The sequence below is a fragment of the Ptychodera flava genome, chromosome 2 (genome assembly GCF_041260155.1).
Source record: "Ptychodera flava strain L36383 chromosome 2, AS_Pfla_20210202, whole genome shotgun sequence".
Taxonomy (NCBI): Eukaryota; Metazoa; Hemichordata; class Enteropneusta; family Ptychoderidae; genus Ptychodera; species Ptychodera flava.
Genome location: NC_091929.1, coordinates 31992561 through 32010204, shown reverse-complemented (window position 1 = coordinate 32010204; position 17644 = coordinate 31992561). Strand labels below are relative to the sequence as shown.

Below are 17644 nucleotides of genomic sequence, written 5' to 3'. Positions count from 1 at the left end.
TTACCTTTTGAGGAAAAAAATAGAGTGGTCAATTAAAAGAGTGGTCAAAGTGATAGGGTTTTTATGGTAAAGCTGGGCTGTAAGATTCCTCATGTGCTATTTATAGCAATTATGCAATCTGTGCAAACAGTTCATTGAAAGTGTAACATGATTCCTTATAATGCTTTTGATGACCTTGAACTTCTTAAGTTTTCAAACATTTGTCTCTTCAGTGTGCTTTCTCTGAGTACGTACAGTCTTAACTTATTCAACAGAACTTACTTACAATGTTAATTTGAAAGTTATAGTGTGCTTGGTTAATAGGATGAAAATACTGATATTAAAAGATAATCAGCTCAAGATTCTTTATAACCTGACAGATATGCTGTTTTTTTATGACGTAAATCTTGATTGAAGCAAGTCTTGTTTACTTTAATGAGAATGTAATTAACTCTCGTTTATTTGCTATTATAGACTAATATAGTCTGATGAAATATGCAAATGTGTATTTTTACAGAATTTTTTCCATTTTTGGTCAGGCCATCCTGAAATGAGCTATCTAAGATATCCATCTTCTTCATCAATACATGTGTCACAAAAGGTTATTCTCTACATAACACAGCAGAGCTCTGTCAACTGTTGAGTCGCTTGTTAGCTACTATAGACTTTAGTCTATAGAAGCTATTGGGATGGGTATCCGTCCGGCGTCCGTCGTCAGTCTGTATGTATGTATGTATGTATGTCCGTTTGTGAGGCGTCCGTCCACTCAAATATCTTGAGAACCGCAGTACTTACTGATTTGATATTTGTTGTGTAGATGAAAAATATGATTTTGAGAAACTATTTTTTTTAATTTTTTGATATTGTTGAAAATAGGCAAATTAATGCCAAAAAAGGTGTTTTTGGTAAAACATCTTCTTCTTCATAACCGCTGGTCAGACAGCTTTGTTATTTGGTATACAGGTCCCTAGGGACAACCCAACTTAGATTTGTTCAAATTTTGATGAAATATGCAAATCTGTATTTTTAAGGAATTTTTTTGGTCATTTTTGTCCCCACGGACACCGTCGGGGAGGACTTATAGGTTTGGTCATGTCCGTGCGTGCGTCCGTGCATCCGTGCGTCCGTCTGTTCACGCAGATATCTCAGAGACGCCTGGATAGTACCCTACCTCATACAGATGCACATCGATTTGTTTCACAATACGATCAAATTTGGCCGTGTTAGAGGACTTTTTAGTTTTCACCTCCATAGACTCCCATGTATAAGGCAGTCCATAGACTTCCATGTATAAGGCAGTCCATAGACTCCCATGTATAAGGCAGTCCATAGACTCCCATGTATAAGGCAGTCCATAGACTCCCATGTATAAGGAAGTCCATAGACTCCCATGTATAAGGCAGTCCATAGACTCCCATGTATAAGGCAGTCCATAGACTCCCATGTATAAGGCCAAGAAAAATAAACATTTAGTTTCTCATCGTATTCATATTGCAAAAAGGATGCAGTTACACAGTTTTTAGTCCCCAAAGATAAAGTCAAGGGGGCTTTTAGATTGGGTCATGTCCGTCCATGAGTCCATCCATGAGTCCATCCGTTCACGCAGATATCTCAGACACTTTGACAAAATGTCACGTGACCTTGGTGACCTTTGACCTCGAATATACATATTTGTCCATAACTCAGTAACCACAAGTCCTAAACCTTTCATATATGGTATGATGGGACACCCTATGACACCACATATTGTACCTCATTAATTATGTGCATATCTAATTTTGAGTGAGCCAATAGAGCTAGAGGTCTGATTTTTTGTATATATGGATAACTTAGCTTTAAAATTTTTTTGACAAAATGTCACGTGACCTCGGTGACCTTTGACCTCAAATATACATATTGTGCATAACTCAGTAACCACAAGTGCTACACCCTTCATATTTGGTATGATGGGACACCTTATGACGCCACATATTGTACCTCATTAATTATGTGCATATCTAATTTTGAGCAAGCAAATAGAGCTAGAGGTCTGATTTTGGTATATAGGGATAACTTAGCACTACAATTTTTTTGACAAAATGTCACGTGACCTCGGTGACCTTTGACTTAAAATATACATATTGTCCATAACTCAGGAACCACAAGTGGTACACCCTTCATATATGGTATGACGGGACACCTTATGACGCCACATATTGTACCTCATCAATTATGCGCATGTCTAATTTTGAGCGAGCCAATAGAGCTAGAGGTCTGATTTTTGGTATATAGGGATAACTTAGCAATACAATTTTTTTTGACAAAATGTCATGTGACCTCGGTGACCTTTGACCTCAAATATACATATTTGTCCATAACTCAGTAACCACAAGTGCTACACCCTTCATATATGGTATGACGGGACACCTTATGACGCCACATATTGTACCTCATTAGTTATGTGCATATCTAATTTTGAGCAAGCAAATAGAGCTAGAGGTCTGATTTTTGGTATATAGGGATAACTTAGCACTACAATTTTTTTGACAAAATGTCACATGACGTCGATGACCTTTGACCTTAAATATACATATTTGTCCATAACTCAGGAACCACAAGTGGTACACCCTTCATATATGGTATGATTGGAGACCTTATGATGCTTCATACTGTACCTCATTAATTATGCATATATCTAATTCTGAGCAAACCCATAGAGCTGGATGACTGTCATACATATGCACATAGATTTGTTCTGTGATACGATCCAATAAGGCCGCCATGTGGCCATTTTATTACGTTTCTTTCATGTCCTGAACTACAGCTCAGACATGTATCAAGCAAATTTATTCAAAAGTATTTTTATCACAGACCTAATGAAGAGGACTCTATCCTCTCTGAGGACCTGTAATCAAAGTACCCATTAACAAGTGGGGACTGTGTCATCAACGATGACTTGTTTATCAAAATTTGACTTACATCGTATGTAATTCTTGTACTGTATAAACCCTATCAATTCACCCAGAAAAAAATAATTAATATGATTTTAAATAATTGAATTAATTAGGAAATCATCAAAGCCAAAATAATTTTAGTGTAGAATTATCAGAAAGTTCAACTTTTTTTGACAGTTCATAGTGAAATGCCTACCATCTTGGAGGATTAAAACATGCAAAGGCAACTTTCCTGAATCCCAACTTGACATATTCTGAACCGTCATTTATTGTGCCCTGTATGTTATCTTAAAGAAATTGCTCAAAATAGTTTGTCATGATAGGGTGGTAAAATAAATAGAGATAGAGAAAGTTCTAATTTCCATTTATGGTTGACTTGGTAAGGATAAAATAAAATTACTTTTTGAGGAAAAAAATAGAGTGGTCAATTAAAAGAGTGGTCAAAGTGATAGGGTTTTTATGGTAAAGCTGGGCTGTAAGATTCGTCATGTGCTATTTATAGCAATTATGCAATCTGTGTAAACAGTGCAATGAAAGTGTTACATGATGCTTTTGATGACCTTGAACTTCTTAAGTTTCAAACATTTGTCTCTTCAGTGTGCTTTCTCTGAGTACGTACAGTCTCAACTTATTCAACAGAACTTACTTACAATGTTAATTTGAAAGTTAAAATGTGCTTGGTTAATAGGATGAAAATACTGATAAAGATTAAACCAGCTTAAGATTCTTTATAACCTGACAGATATGCTGTTTTTTTATGATGAAAATCTTGATTTAAGCAAGTCTTGTTTACTTTAATTAGAATGTAATTAACTCTCGTTTATTAGCTACTATAGACTAATATAGTCTATAGAAGCTATTGGGATGGGTATCTGTCCGGCATGCACTGTCAGTATGTATGTATGTATGTATGTATGTATGTATGTATGTATGTCCGTTTGTGAGGCGTCCGTCCACTCAAATATCTTGAGAACTGCAGTACTTACTGATTTGATATTTGTTGTGTGGATAAAATATATGATTTTGAGAAACTCTTTTTATTAATTTTGATATTGTTGAAAATATGCAAATTAGCACCAAAAAAGGCGTTTTTGGTAAAAAATCTTCTTCTTCATAACCACTGGTCAGACAGCTTTGTTATTTGGTATACAGGTCCCTAGGGATAACCCAACTTAGATTTGTTAAAATTGTGATGAAATATGCAAATCTGTATTTTTACGGAATTTTTTTTCCATTTTTGGTCAGGCCATCCTGAAATGAGCTATCACAGATATCCACCTTCTTCATCAATACATGTGTCACAAAAGGTTATTCTCTACATAACACAGCAGAGCTCTGTCAACTGTTGAGTCGCTTGTTTTTTCAAAACCGCTGGTCAGACAGCTTTAATCACGGTCCCTCCACAAAAGTGCTTTAATATTTGGTTTACATGTCCCTAGGATGACCTTAGTGAGATAATTTCATACAGTCAGGAAATACTTAATTTTGTATCCATGTCTATAGTAGCTTCAGGGACTTTGGCCCTATGCCAAGACTTTTTATACACAGGATTATGCCTTCACTTCAGGTAATTTTGTTTTTAAACTTCTCCTTAGTTTTTGTCGTTTTCATTATTCTCAGTCAGTTCTATTATATTTTTAACCAATACCACATAGATATCAGTTTTTACGTGTAAAATATTAGCCGCCTCCGATGACTACATTTTGTCGTCTGCCACACAGTTACGCGTGGTTCGATGCATAGCGGCGCCCACCGCGCGTGGTATGCGTACATACAACGCGGCCGCTATGTATCAACCGCACGTATCTGTGCTAGTCACCTATGCGAATTCTGGTGGAATTAGCAGACTTTCTTTTCCGCTTTTTTCTCCGAGTCAGCAAGACTCAGCTTTCCCCCACGGGGCATGACTGATTACCGACGCGAGCCTGGTACTGTAGTGTACAGCAGCGTTAGCATAGACTCGGAGTCGTACTCCATAGCTTAGTTGACAATTGCCCCAGTGCCGAACGTTCGATGTTTAGAAGCTGACTTTAGGTGGGGCACCGGAATTCAAACTTTTACTTTTTTGAGGACATGTTTTTATCGATATCTCGCAATCCAAGCGCAGTCGCCACGTCAAATATCGACCGTTGGCATTTAAAAAATGTGTTTTAAAAATGTTACCAAGTGGGAGTGCCTCTTTAAATAGTGGTAATCACGAAAAAAAAATTGCACAAGTGGAAAAATTGATGCCTGAATGGAGGGGGAAATGCTTCCGTATCCATTTCCTCTATCACTCACTCACTGTTTTCAAAATATCAACGGCTTTATTTATTAAAGGGAAGAAGGAACCAATTTTGCATTTTGATTACAAAAACGGTATTCATAGAGACACCAGATGGTTAGTTGAGCGAGATTTGGCAAATGATTGTAAGTATGAAATTTTATAATCCGCATGCCACATCTCCCGTCCCGTTTCCAGGTTGCATATGAATACAGCCTGTAAGTTTTGATGATTTTTTTCACAAATGTTGTCTAAATGGCGACTACAGTAACTTTTCTACTCTCGGTCTGGTTCAGTTGGGAAGTTAGTATCGTCGGCGTATTGTGAAATCTTATTTTCGAAGGGACCTGTTTTAAGACCTTTAGTTCTTTACAACTTCTTACTCGAATCGCTAGAATCTCTACAGCAATTACAAATAAGTAAGGTGACAGCGGACAACCTTGTCGAACGCCCCGAAAGAGACTAAAATTATCAGAAATATGACCATAATTAATAATACGACTAGAAATGTTGTTATACATAACTTTCACCCATGACATAAATGATGGACCAAAATTGAAAAAATCCAAGCACTTAAAAATAAAATCCCATCTCACTTTATCGAAGGCCTTTTCAAAATCGGCAATAAAGACTAATCCAGGCTCATTATTCTTCTCGTACAATTCTATAATTTCAAGAATCCTCCTAATATTATCTGCTATAAATCTACCATGAATAAAACCTGTTTGGTCCTCATTTATAATATTTGTGATAACCCGTTTTACTCGCAATGAAAGACACTTGGCCAAAATGCGAGTATCACAACAAAGCAAAGTTAAGGTCGCCAATTTTTAAGAAAAACTGGATCCTTATCATTACCTTGTGCATCCTGTTTCAAAAAAGTGCTAATAGCCCTTCTCTTTGTGAGGATGATAAAAACCCAAGATTATATGAATGACTAAAACATTGAAGCATGGGTGTATATAATTCTTTGAAAAATGTTTTTTAAACTTCAACCGGAATACCGTCCGAGCCAGGAGATTTTTCAGCTGGGAAGGATCTGATAGCTTGCCACAACTCATTGATCGTAATTAAACCTTCACATGTTTCCCGTTCAGATCTACCTAGACGACAAGAATAATTATCAGGAAAGAAAGTTCGGCAATTTCCATTGCTAAGTAAAATAGGGGGATGATCGAATGAATAAAGTTTCCTGTAAAACAAAACTTCTTCACTCAAAATCTGTAATGGGTCTGACAGAATGGTACCATCGGATTGTACTAAAGTCATGACATTTTTCCTCGAATAATTCCTGTGAACAAGATTAAGAAAATATTTCGTCGGACGTTCGCCATCAGCCATCCACCTAGCTTTAGCACGAATAATGAGACCACCTGTTCTCTCTGCATACAGAGACTCAAGTTCTTCCTGTTTCAATGACAAACGGAGAGAAAGGTCACCTTGACAATGACTAGACCCAGAATCAATGATGGCATGTAATTCATTAATTTCTCTAATAAGACAATTCTCCTTTTCTGTTCTTTTGCGTTGCTTAAATGAGCTAAACTTAATACAGTGGCCTCTAAAAGCACATTTAAAGGCATCCCAGACACTGTGAGGGTTTGCAGAGCCATTATTAGCAACAAAGAAGTTGGAAATAAAACGTTGTGAATGGATAATGAAATTTTGGTCTTTGAGGAGAGAATTATTGAAGTGCCAATACCCCTTTCCACGTGTGAACACATTAGTTTCCAAACCAATACCAATGAGGTGATGATCTGAGCGATATCTTTCGCCGATGGTAACACCTGTTATTTTTGAGACAAAAGAAAATGGCACTAAAAAATAATCAATCCTACTGGCCGAATTGCCTCTCCTCCACGTGTATCGCCTTACAGAAGGGTTACGTAATCGCCAGATGTCATGCAAGTCCCACGAATGCATTAAATGTTTAATGCTCTCGAATGCATTCCGATGATAAACATTCTTTCCAGTACCTACTCTGTCAACCAAATCATCTTGAACGTGTGTTAAAATCCCCGCAAATGAGGATATCAGACACATCACCACAGAAATCGACAATTTGTGAATGGATATCTCAAAGAAAAGGGGATTATCATCATTTGGGGCATATAAACAAACAAGAATGAACCGATGAGTATCAACAGTAATATCCATCATAATCCACCTACCCTCAGAATCTACACTTGTCTTGGACTCTTGGTTACTGTATACGAAAAATTATTTTTCAAAAGAATTGCAATCCCTCTCCGATTACTAGTACCATGACTGAAAAAAATATCCGCACCCCATTCAGCTTTCCAGTAACTTTCATTACATACAGTGGAGTGAGTTTCTTGCAAACAATAGATGTTGTAAGATTTATCTCGCAACCAAGTAAAGATCTCTCTTCTTTTAACTGAATTTGCTAATCCATTGCAATTATATGAAGCAATTTCAACTTTGGAAGTAACAGCCATATATGTAAGTAGTGGGAAATAATAACTGAAATAAATAACTTACAAAATACACCAAATGTATACAATAGCTGAAAATGGGGATTGTCATGACATAAAAAAGAAAGGAAGAAAGCAAACAAAGGGGAAACATCAACACACAAGGAAACAAAAACAAAAAAACAAGAAGAAACGAAAACAAAGACACAAGAAAAAACAAACAAACAAAAAAATGAGCAAACAAAAACCGAAACACGACCAAACTTCAGACGAGGTGCCAACAGATGGAGCACAACGGGGAAAAGCAGGCGTCTCCAACGTCGCGACTAACAATATGAGAGAGACAGGGAAACCCCCCCCCCCCCAAAAAAAAAAAAAAAAAAAAAAAACTGTGACAAATTTTAAATTCAGTGTATATCTGGACAAGTTGTTCACATATAAAAAAAATTAAACCACTGCATCTAAGCGTTTGCTCTCTTTACCGTCAATAATTAACAAAGCACAACAGTCTCGTGGTGGTACTCGTAACTTGAGACGGTGGCCATCTTTCTTGGCCGTGTAATACGCAGGCAACAGTTTATTGCGTGCATTCTGTAGGACAGGTGGTAAATGTTCATGAACGACAAAGTTGGTGTCTTCAATAAATGTCCACGACTAAGCACATCATTCCTACCGCTGAGACTGACAACTTGAACCTTGTAATAACTGGAGGAGACGGGCGATTTTCAGAAGGCGTACCAAGACGATGAACGGAACTCAATTGTACGGTTTCAGCCGTCGGGAGTTTTAACGAGTTCTTCAAAAAGGTCCGAGTTTTGCGTTCTAAATCTTCATCTTTCTCATAGTGGATACCACGTATAAGTATATCATATTTCGACTATATCTATCTAATAACAGCTGAGCAGTTATCCGCTCACGACGCTCATTAGCTAGCATCTTACGCAGGGAATCAATCTCCGATGACTGGCACTCTTGGCAGCGTTCCACGTCAGCGACCTTTTCCACAGGTCCAGTAGGCATGTGATGATTTTTCGTATTCTTATATAAAAAATAATTATGAATATTAATAAATTATTAATATGAATGTTACAGAATATTAAAACGTTTTTACACACAATGTCGTCTACTTTGTGTAAATGCTGTCTGGAAACTCCATTGTAGTGATAATTATGATTATTAATAAATTATGATTAATAAAGTCATATTTTACACATTGTAATGTGCTTATATGAACAACCCTCTGGAAACCTTATATAGTTTCACAATCCATGCCAAAATATACAAGTGACACCATTGCCAAGGTTCAGTCTACGGCGAGAGTTACCATTGCCCAGGTTCAGTCTACGGCGAGAGTTACTACACAGTGTATATGTGTAGTAACTCTCACCGTAGACTGAACCTGGGCAATGGTGTCACTTGTATAATTTTGGCATAGATTGTGAAACTATATAAGGGTTTCCAGAGGGTTGTTCACATAAGCAGATTACAATGTGTAAAATATGATTTTGATAATCATAATTGTAATTTATTAATAATCATAATTATCACAACAATGGGGTTTCCAGACGGCATTTACACAAAGTAGACGACATTGTGTGTAAAAAAGTTTTAATATTCTGTAACATTCATATTAATAATTTATTAATATTCATAATTATTTTTTATGATAAGAATACGAAAAATCATCACATGCCTACTGGACCTGTGCCTTTTCCTTCAAGTCTGTAACATTTTCCACCGTTGAGTTCAATTTAGCGACGACCGAGGAGATTTCTAGAGTTAATTCTTCTTTCACTTGGTCTATTTGAGTGACAAAGTTTCATTTTGCTTAGTAAGTATCGTTGCCAAAGCCTTCAGTTCTGGTGTCGACAGTTGCGGGAAAATATCTTGATCATCATGTTGCGTAACACTCTCATTGCCAATACCCACGGTAGCAGCATAAGACGCCATGTTGAGACCACACGTGGAACTTGTCGAAGACTTCTGCCGTTGTCTTTTTTTACTCTTACGTACCATATGGCTAAAAAAAGTAGTTCACATGAACCACAATGATGTAATGTCAATAATTATTGCAGCCAAGGTAAATAAACTCTCAATTTTTGAAGAAATAGAAAAAAGCTTGCAGAGGTTGGAGAGCACACGTCTGTTCAGGCCGCCATGATATGCAAAAATCTCTAACGGTTAAATCTTCCTATACTGTGAAAAAAGTTTACACACTCAGTCAATCTGTGGCTCTGTGCTTGTCTGTCCGACTATCGATGTCTCTCTGGCGGCCTCATTGTGTCTATCTGTCTGTGTTTCAATCCCGACTCCTTCTGGTTCTTTTTATGCAATACTTGATATCTTGAATGTGTTTTCCATAATATCAGGGTTGCAACCTAATTATGATAAATGCAAGGTGCTACGTATTGGGGTCACTTAAAAACACAGATTTCATATCAATACCAAATGTCCCCTAATTTGGACGGATGGCGATGTTAATGTTCTTGGTATCCAGATTCCAAGAGATTTATCATATCTTGTTGATGCTAATTTTATCCACGTTTTGAAAAGGCGAGGAAGTTACTGCAGCCATGGCAGGGTAGGGGGCTCACTCTTTACGGGAAAGTAACAGTTATTAAATCTTTGGTTAATTCACAGTTTACCTATTTGTTTATGTCTCTCCCTTCACCCAATAGCGACTTCTTCAAGAAGTACAATACTTTAATGCCTGGTTTATTAGACTCTTGTGTAATAATAGTTTATTTTACAGTAAGTGGTATAAATATTTGCTTTTCGGTTTTGGTGGTCCTCCTTTTTATTATGTTAATTTAGATAAGACTGATTTTGATCGCTTAAAGCCCATTAGTTCTGTTTTCTTACGAGAATTTTTTCAGCGTGGCTGCAGTATAACTTCACCACTGTTGTTGACAAGGTAGATGTTTGCCAACAACTGATCTGTTATAATTCTAAAATACGTATTACAGACAAGCCAATAATGAGGAAACGCTTTTTTGAGAATGGTATAATTTTTATTAACGATCTTCTCGACGATAATTGTAAGTTTTTTAGTTATGAAAATGTCATCACAATGTATGGTAATATCTGTACTCGCTTTCAGTACAATCAATTATTGTCTGCAATACCAACAGATTGGAAGAAATATTTACAGGATTCACATTCATCAAAATTACAGGTCTGTAGGCCTAATTTTCGCAATCCTAAATGTTTGTCTGGTTTAAAAATTAACAGAGAGATTTACACTTTCTTTGTAAATATAGAAAACACTGAGGACCTCCCTCCACACATAGTTTGGTACTGGTACGATTTATTTGATGAGATAATATTTCTGAAAAAGTTGTTAGTGCTTCCATTCCAATTAACTAGTGATATTAAGCTATGGAATTTTCAATATAAGTTGATAATGAAGATTCTTCCCTCAAATCGATTACTTTTAATTCACCGATATGTAATTTTTGCAAAGAGGTTGAAGAGGATTATTATCATTTATTTTGGGATTGTATTTATGTAAATCGTTTTTGGATTTCAGTAAAGGAGTGGTTTCAAATGGTTACACTAAATACCATAACGCTTAATGCAATCTACTGTATACTTGGTGACTCGTGTTCGAGTTCTAGTTTACTTATAAATCTCATCTTCCTTATGGGACGCTTTTATTTTTAGATGTAAAAATGCTAATTCACTGCCAAATGTTCTTCAGTTTAAATTGTACGTGAATTCTGTTTACAAAACAGAAAAGTATGTAGCAATGTCAAAAGATAGGCAAAGGATACATGTTGAAAAGGGGGGAGATTTTGTGAACTTTTTTGATGGTTAGCTTTTCTTCTTTCTGTGTTATCTTTCTTTTTCCTCAGGTCTTTTCTGTTGTCTGTTGTCTTTATGTTTGTTTTTTCAATAAAAAAAACTACAGTAACTTTTTCTACTCTCTAAAGGGTAATGAGATGTCATCTCAGCCTATGCATGTGAAGACTATTAACGAGTGAATTCTGTTCAAACGTTATCAATAACAATGCATTCTACATGTACAAAGTCACTTTGTAAAGAAACTATGTATGCTTTCAACCTATTTTGGGGAATAGAACAAGAGATTACGGTTGATATATAATAAATGACTCGTAGTACAGGGTGTAGGAGACGATATCGTCAAACTCTTCTCCCACATCGCAGTAGTTCAAAGTGGCGCACACAAGACTGGAAACTTAGTTAGGGAGCTTTCATCTACTTTAGGACGGACCGGAATTTGGACAGGCTCACATTCAGAAAACCTGCCAGGGAGTCAAATTTGTAAATGTATTTTTAAAGGGAACACAAATGCTCAATATCCACGTTCACCGGGACAGGAACACGTTGAATGAAATAAGAGCTGCCAATAAAATGTAAACATTTAATACGGCTTGGAAATTTATTACAAAAATATTACTTGAAGTTGTTAGTATTCTTTGTCTCAAAAATATGTGCATCAATGGAATACTTATATATGATAAAGTTTAGTGGGAAATGGGATTAAAGATTAAAAATATTCTGTGAAAGGTCATACAAATGAGATATTATTGATATTGACTGTGACCCGCCTGTGAAAGGTCACTGTCTTTTGTGCATGACCGTTTTCAGAGAATCGCTTATTTTATTGCAAACACTTTTGAAAGTCCCTACATAAAATCAGGCCAACAGTGAGGATGTCAGAGAAGCAGTGTCTCTGGTAAAGCGCCCCCAACGGATGGTGTGTACGTCGTGTTTGAAGCTACAGGATAACAATAATGGACAATGTGATATCAACACAGTATATCAATGCTTTACAATGTAAGATAAGCAATAACTTTTCAAGTCAATTAGGGTCTAACCTGGTGTTCACAGGACAGCTTATATCAACCTTTACTTTTCACCGCACCTAAATTATCTCCCAACATAATAAATCATAATCTAATATCTCATGGTAGAGAGCTGGGCAACATGTCGCACTCTTGCGTTTGATTTAGGGGGGCTTTGTTAAAATATGCGTGGTTTCTTGCAATCACGCACACTGGCTATAACACTGCTAATGCTATACAGAAAGTAATTCTACGTATTTGTTGACAATTTAATTATTAAGACATATCTTCTACACAAGAGATTTTTTTTACCCGTTAAAGGCAATACTGTACAAAGTATTCACTTCCACCATTCATAACACAACAACTGAATTGCATGCAGTAGGCCTACAGACTAGTAGCCTACTGACTCAGTGACTGTACAGATGTTTTAACAGCCCGAAAAATACTTGATTTTACAGCGTATAATGCAAATATGAAAATCTTTTAGATGTATGATGATGTTTTTTCTAAATTATGTTGAAATTCAACAAGCCTGAGTAAGATTATGCGGAGTTCTCGTACAATTTGATTAAATAGACCCGAGCGGTATAATTCAGTAATTGTCTCTGTGCAAAGCGGCCGCAACGGATGTTTCAATGTTCAGTTGAGGGGTCAAAGGTCATATTATATAAACAAAGCTTGGTGAATTCGCACCCAACACGGTGCAGCTGGAGCCGCTGTTTTTCTCGAATGACAGTGCCTTTTACGGAATCAGAGTTTTGAATTTTACATCCTTCTAAAATATTTGTTCAGCGACATAATATTCGTACTCTAAAGATGAAATCGGCGGAAATAATGAACAAGGACTGTCCTCTTTCGGATTTGGAGCCCTGTGAGAGAACGAACTGCAATGGCGGCGGTGGAACTGGAAGTGCATTCAATAACAACTGTGGCGTACCACAAGCCTGTCAAGGTAGGCCTATGATCCATGTGAAGAGGAGGTGAAACACCCGTATATACGGTGTACTGCATAGGTTGTGGTCTGTACACGGTGGACGGCCCCTGTAACCCAGTAAACGGTATTTTGTTCAGGGTCAAAAGGTTTTGTTCGCTGTGTACCTCCGAACACGACAAGTAAGATGGACGGGTTTACCGATGGACGTGCCGTATATACAGGTGCGGATCTGTAATATTACAGCACGGCAGCCAGTGTAAACTAACCCCCGACTGTAGTCACCTCGGGCGATACGGGGCAAATGGGGGGAGGGGAGCCGGGTAGACCGTGTCTGCCATGAAAATATGCCCTGCGTACAGGTCTGTGTGTTCCCGGCGTTATACGGCCTCCACGCCGGGAACACACAGACCTGTACGCAGGGTCTGCCATGAAAATATGCCCGAGGGTTGGGCAATGTCCTCATATTGATCCCCCTTGTCACTGTCATGGACAAGCGCAGCATTTTAATGTCTGGGCCATTTGGGCAGGGAAATGATGGGGATTTACTTGGTTTAGGTGGGAATTTTCCAGATTGTCTTGCCCCAGGAGGTGGTGCATTTTACAAATTTCTTAAGACTAATTTCCACATCCCCACTATGCCCCGAGTTGGGGGTGGGGGTCTACATTGATTAACCCTGCCCAAGGTCACTCTGGAGGGACTGTGCCCTGCCACTCCCTGATTGTTTATATGGATTCAAAAAACAAACAAACAAACAGTCAGGGAGTGGCACTGGCTCTGCATGCTGAAGGCCAAAAGATGACAGAGAGACCCTAGACTAGGCTGTGTAATTCTGTTTGGGACTCTAACCACGAGAGGCCATACTTTAGCCATAGGTTTTGCCTGGGTATTTTGGGCGGATGGTGATACATCACTTCAGCTATTGAGGCCACAGCTCCTGCACACAGAGCTATACATTGTCACAGATATCTGCACAAGTAAAGAATGGTAGACACACCACCTAAAATGGATCGGCTGAGTGGACTTCATAAGTTCCTAGCAATATTCAAACATAACTGTTTTGTGTCCGCTAATCTCCAGTCTTGCACTTTCGTGATACAGTGAAAGCAAGAAGACGTCACTGTGACTTTCGGAGTTTTATTAAATGTATAGTGCAGTATTTTCGCATCGGCTAGTAGAACTATGTTAAAAAGTTTTAATGTTTACAGGGAAGTGATGAAAGAGGGTTTGCCCAAGGTGCGTTGATATTGTGAACATTGACTTTACTGAAAATTCCAACAGTTTTTTTTTAAACTAAGTTGTGCTGGAGATGAGACTTTATTTATTATTTATTTGTTTTGTTTCAGTTGAGGAATATCATAGATTGGATGTTAATGTTACTCCATGGCTTCTTAACTCTAACATAGAAACATTTTGTATTTCTTTCAGAGTGTTGTGCAATTTTCAAGTCTCTAAAACATTTCGACAATGTGCATGAGCTAGTGAAACCATTAGAGACACTGACTGAAAAGCTGTGTCAACGTTATCAAGACAATACATTATCAATGGAAGGTAAAGTTTTGCTTTACAGTGATGATGTTGAGTTTTGTTTGGTATGGTATGTATGTCATTGTGTGTGTGTGTGTGTGTGTGTGTGTGTGTGTGTCTGTATGACTTATGTGTGTACTTTGTTCATAGTCTGTGCCTTGCTGTGCTGTGCTGCCTTTACGTTGTGTTCAGTAACTTTGTATGTGACCATTAACATGTAATTTTTGGATAAAGATTGCTATGATGGCTAACCAGCTGTGCTCTTAACTAGTCCAATAAAATCCATGAAAATGTCTCCGTTTTGTAAAATATTACATGAAGTCATTAGTAACACCAAAAGCCTACGTCTCTCTCTGTCCCAAGACTTCTTTATGGAGCCTTGTCCTCACTACCATACTCTACTGAACTGTTCTACATTAATCTTTCTACTTACAGATGCATCAATAATTGTACAGAGCATTATGCAAAACTGCTGTATAACATGGGAATATGGTATGTCCAACCAAGAGAACAGCATCAAAGACCTGAATCCATGGTATGAGGGCAATCATATTGAACACCAATCTACATTACACAAAGATCCCTTCCGTTTGATGGAGTGCCATTCTCATAATGGGGACAGCTATGATGGTGAAGTCAGCACTGACTGTGGTAAAAATTATGTGAAAAACAGCAATGATGGAGCACATAACTTGAACTCAAGGGCACAAGAAATTGAATGTGGAGAAAGTGTTGAGACCTTCAGAGACAACATGTATCTCAAGAGGCTTGCAGTAATCAATTCTGATCTCCAGCCATTCAAACACAGTGAGTGCAGTGAAACATTAATTCAGAATGACAATCGTCAGACACATGTGGACCAACTCAAATATCAGACGATATAAATGCAAGGAGTGTGATAAAACGTTTACAAAGAAGGGCAATCTTAAAAGTCATATGCAGAGCCATTCAGAGATCATATCCAATAAATGCAGAGAGTGTGGAAAATCATTCCAAAGGAAGGCCCATGTACTCAACCATATGTTGATCCATTCTGGTGTCAGACCACACGAATGTGCAGAATGTGGTAAAACATTCACACAGAAGGGCAGTCTGAACAGCCATATGTTGACCCATACCGGTACCAGACCGCATGAATGTACAAAGTGTGGTCAAAAATTCATACGAAAGGACACTCTTCAAAGTCATATGTTAATCCATTCTGGTGTCAGACCACATGAATGTTCAGAGTGTGGTAAGACATTTGCACGGAAGAGCAATCTTAACAGCCATATGTTGACCCATACCGGTACCAGACCATATAAATGTTCAGAGTGTGGTAAGACATTTGCACGGAAGAGCAATCTTAACAGCCATATGTTGACCCATACCGGTACCAGACAGTATGCATGTACAAAGTGTGGTCAAAAATTCACACAAAAGGGCAGTCTTACAAGTCATATGTTAATCCATTCTGGCGTCAGACCACATGAATGTGCAGAGTGTGGTAAGTCATTCACAGAGAGGGGCACCCTTAAAAGCCATATGTTGACTCATACTGGTATCAGACAACATGAATGTACAAAGTGTGGTCAAAAGTTCGCACATAAGGGAAGTCTAAAAAGTCATATGTTAATCCATTCTGGTGTCAGACCACATGAATGTACAGAGTGTGGTAAGACATTTACAAAGAAGCAGAGTCTTAAAAACCATATGTTAATCCATTCTGGTGTCAGACCACATGAATGTGCAGAGTGTGGTAAGTCATTCACAGAGAGGGGCACCCTTAAAAGCCATATGTTGACTCATACTGGTATCAGACAGCATGAATGTACAAAGTGTGGTCAAATGTTCAAACTAAGGTGCACTCTTAAAAAACATATGTTAATCCATTCTGGTGCCAGACCACATGAATGTATAGAGTGTGGCAAAATGTTCATTCTGAAGGAACATCTTAAAATCCATATGTTGACTCATACTGGTATCAGACAGCATGAATGTACAAAGTGTGGTCAAACATTCAAACAAAGGAGCACTCTTACAACACATATGTTGATCCACTCTGGTGTCAGACCACATGAATGTACACAGTGTGGTAAAACATTCACACTGAAGTACGGACTTAGAAAGCATATGTTGATCCATTCAGGTGTCAGACAACATGAATGTGCAGAGTGTGGTAAAACATTCACATGGAAGGGCAGTCTTAAAAGGCACTTGCTGACTCATTCAGAGATCAAACCTCATAAATGCGGAGAGTGTGGTAAAACATTTAAAAGGAAGGACCAGGTACTCAACCATATGTTAATCCACTCTGGTGTCAGACCACACGAATGTAAAGAGTGTGGTAAAACATTTACACACAAGAGCAGTCTTAAAAAGCATATGTTGATCCATTCTGGTGTCAGACCACATGAATGTAAAGAGTGTGGTAAAACATTCACACAGAAGGGCCATCTTAAAAACCATATGTTGATCCATTCTTGTGTCTGACAGCATGAATGTGAAGAGTGTGGTCAAACATTCATAAAGAAGGGCAGTCTTAGAAGGCGCATGCGGACCAATTAAAAGATCAGAACCCGGAAATGCAGAGACTTGAGGTAAAACATTTAAAAGGAAGGAAAAAGGTATTCAACCATACATTAATCCATTCTTGTGTCACTGACTGTCAGACCATATGAATGTACAGAGTTTGGTAAAACTTTCACACAGAATCACTGACCTATAATGCGTATGTTGACCCGTACTGGTACCAGCCAGCGTAAATGTATAGAGTGTGGTCACA

The 17644-nt window shown here is 37.9% G+C and overlaps 1 protein-coding gene across 3 annotated transcripts in view; it reads left to right on the top strand.

The window, feature by feature from the left end:
• The window catches only part of LOC139119243 (zinc finger protein 84-like), a 35337-nt gene extending 17693 nt beyond the window's left edge, over nucleotides 1-17644 (top strand). Inside the window, exons 1-3 of one of the 3 annotated variants that reach the window (XM_070682941.1) lie at nucleotides 13119-13373; nucleotides 14782-14904; nucleotides 15316-17644. In XM_070682941.1, the coding sequence (XP_070539042.1) occupies nucleotides 15715-17352 (1638 nt within the window). In that variant the 5' untranslated portion in view covers nucleotides 13119-13373; nucleotides 14782-14904; nucleotides 15316-15714 and the 3' untranslated portion in view covers nucleotides 17353-17644. Of the gene's footprint in view, nucleotides 1-13118; nucleotides 13374-14781; nucleotides 14905-15315 lie in introns of those variants that run through there. The other 2 variants (XM_070682950.1, XM_070682958.1) reach the window with 2 other exon arrangements.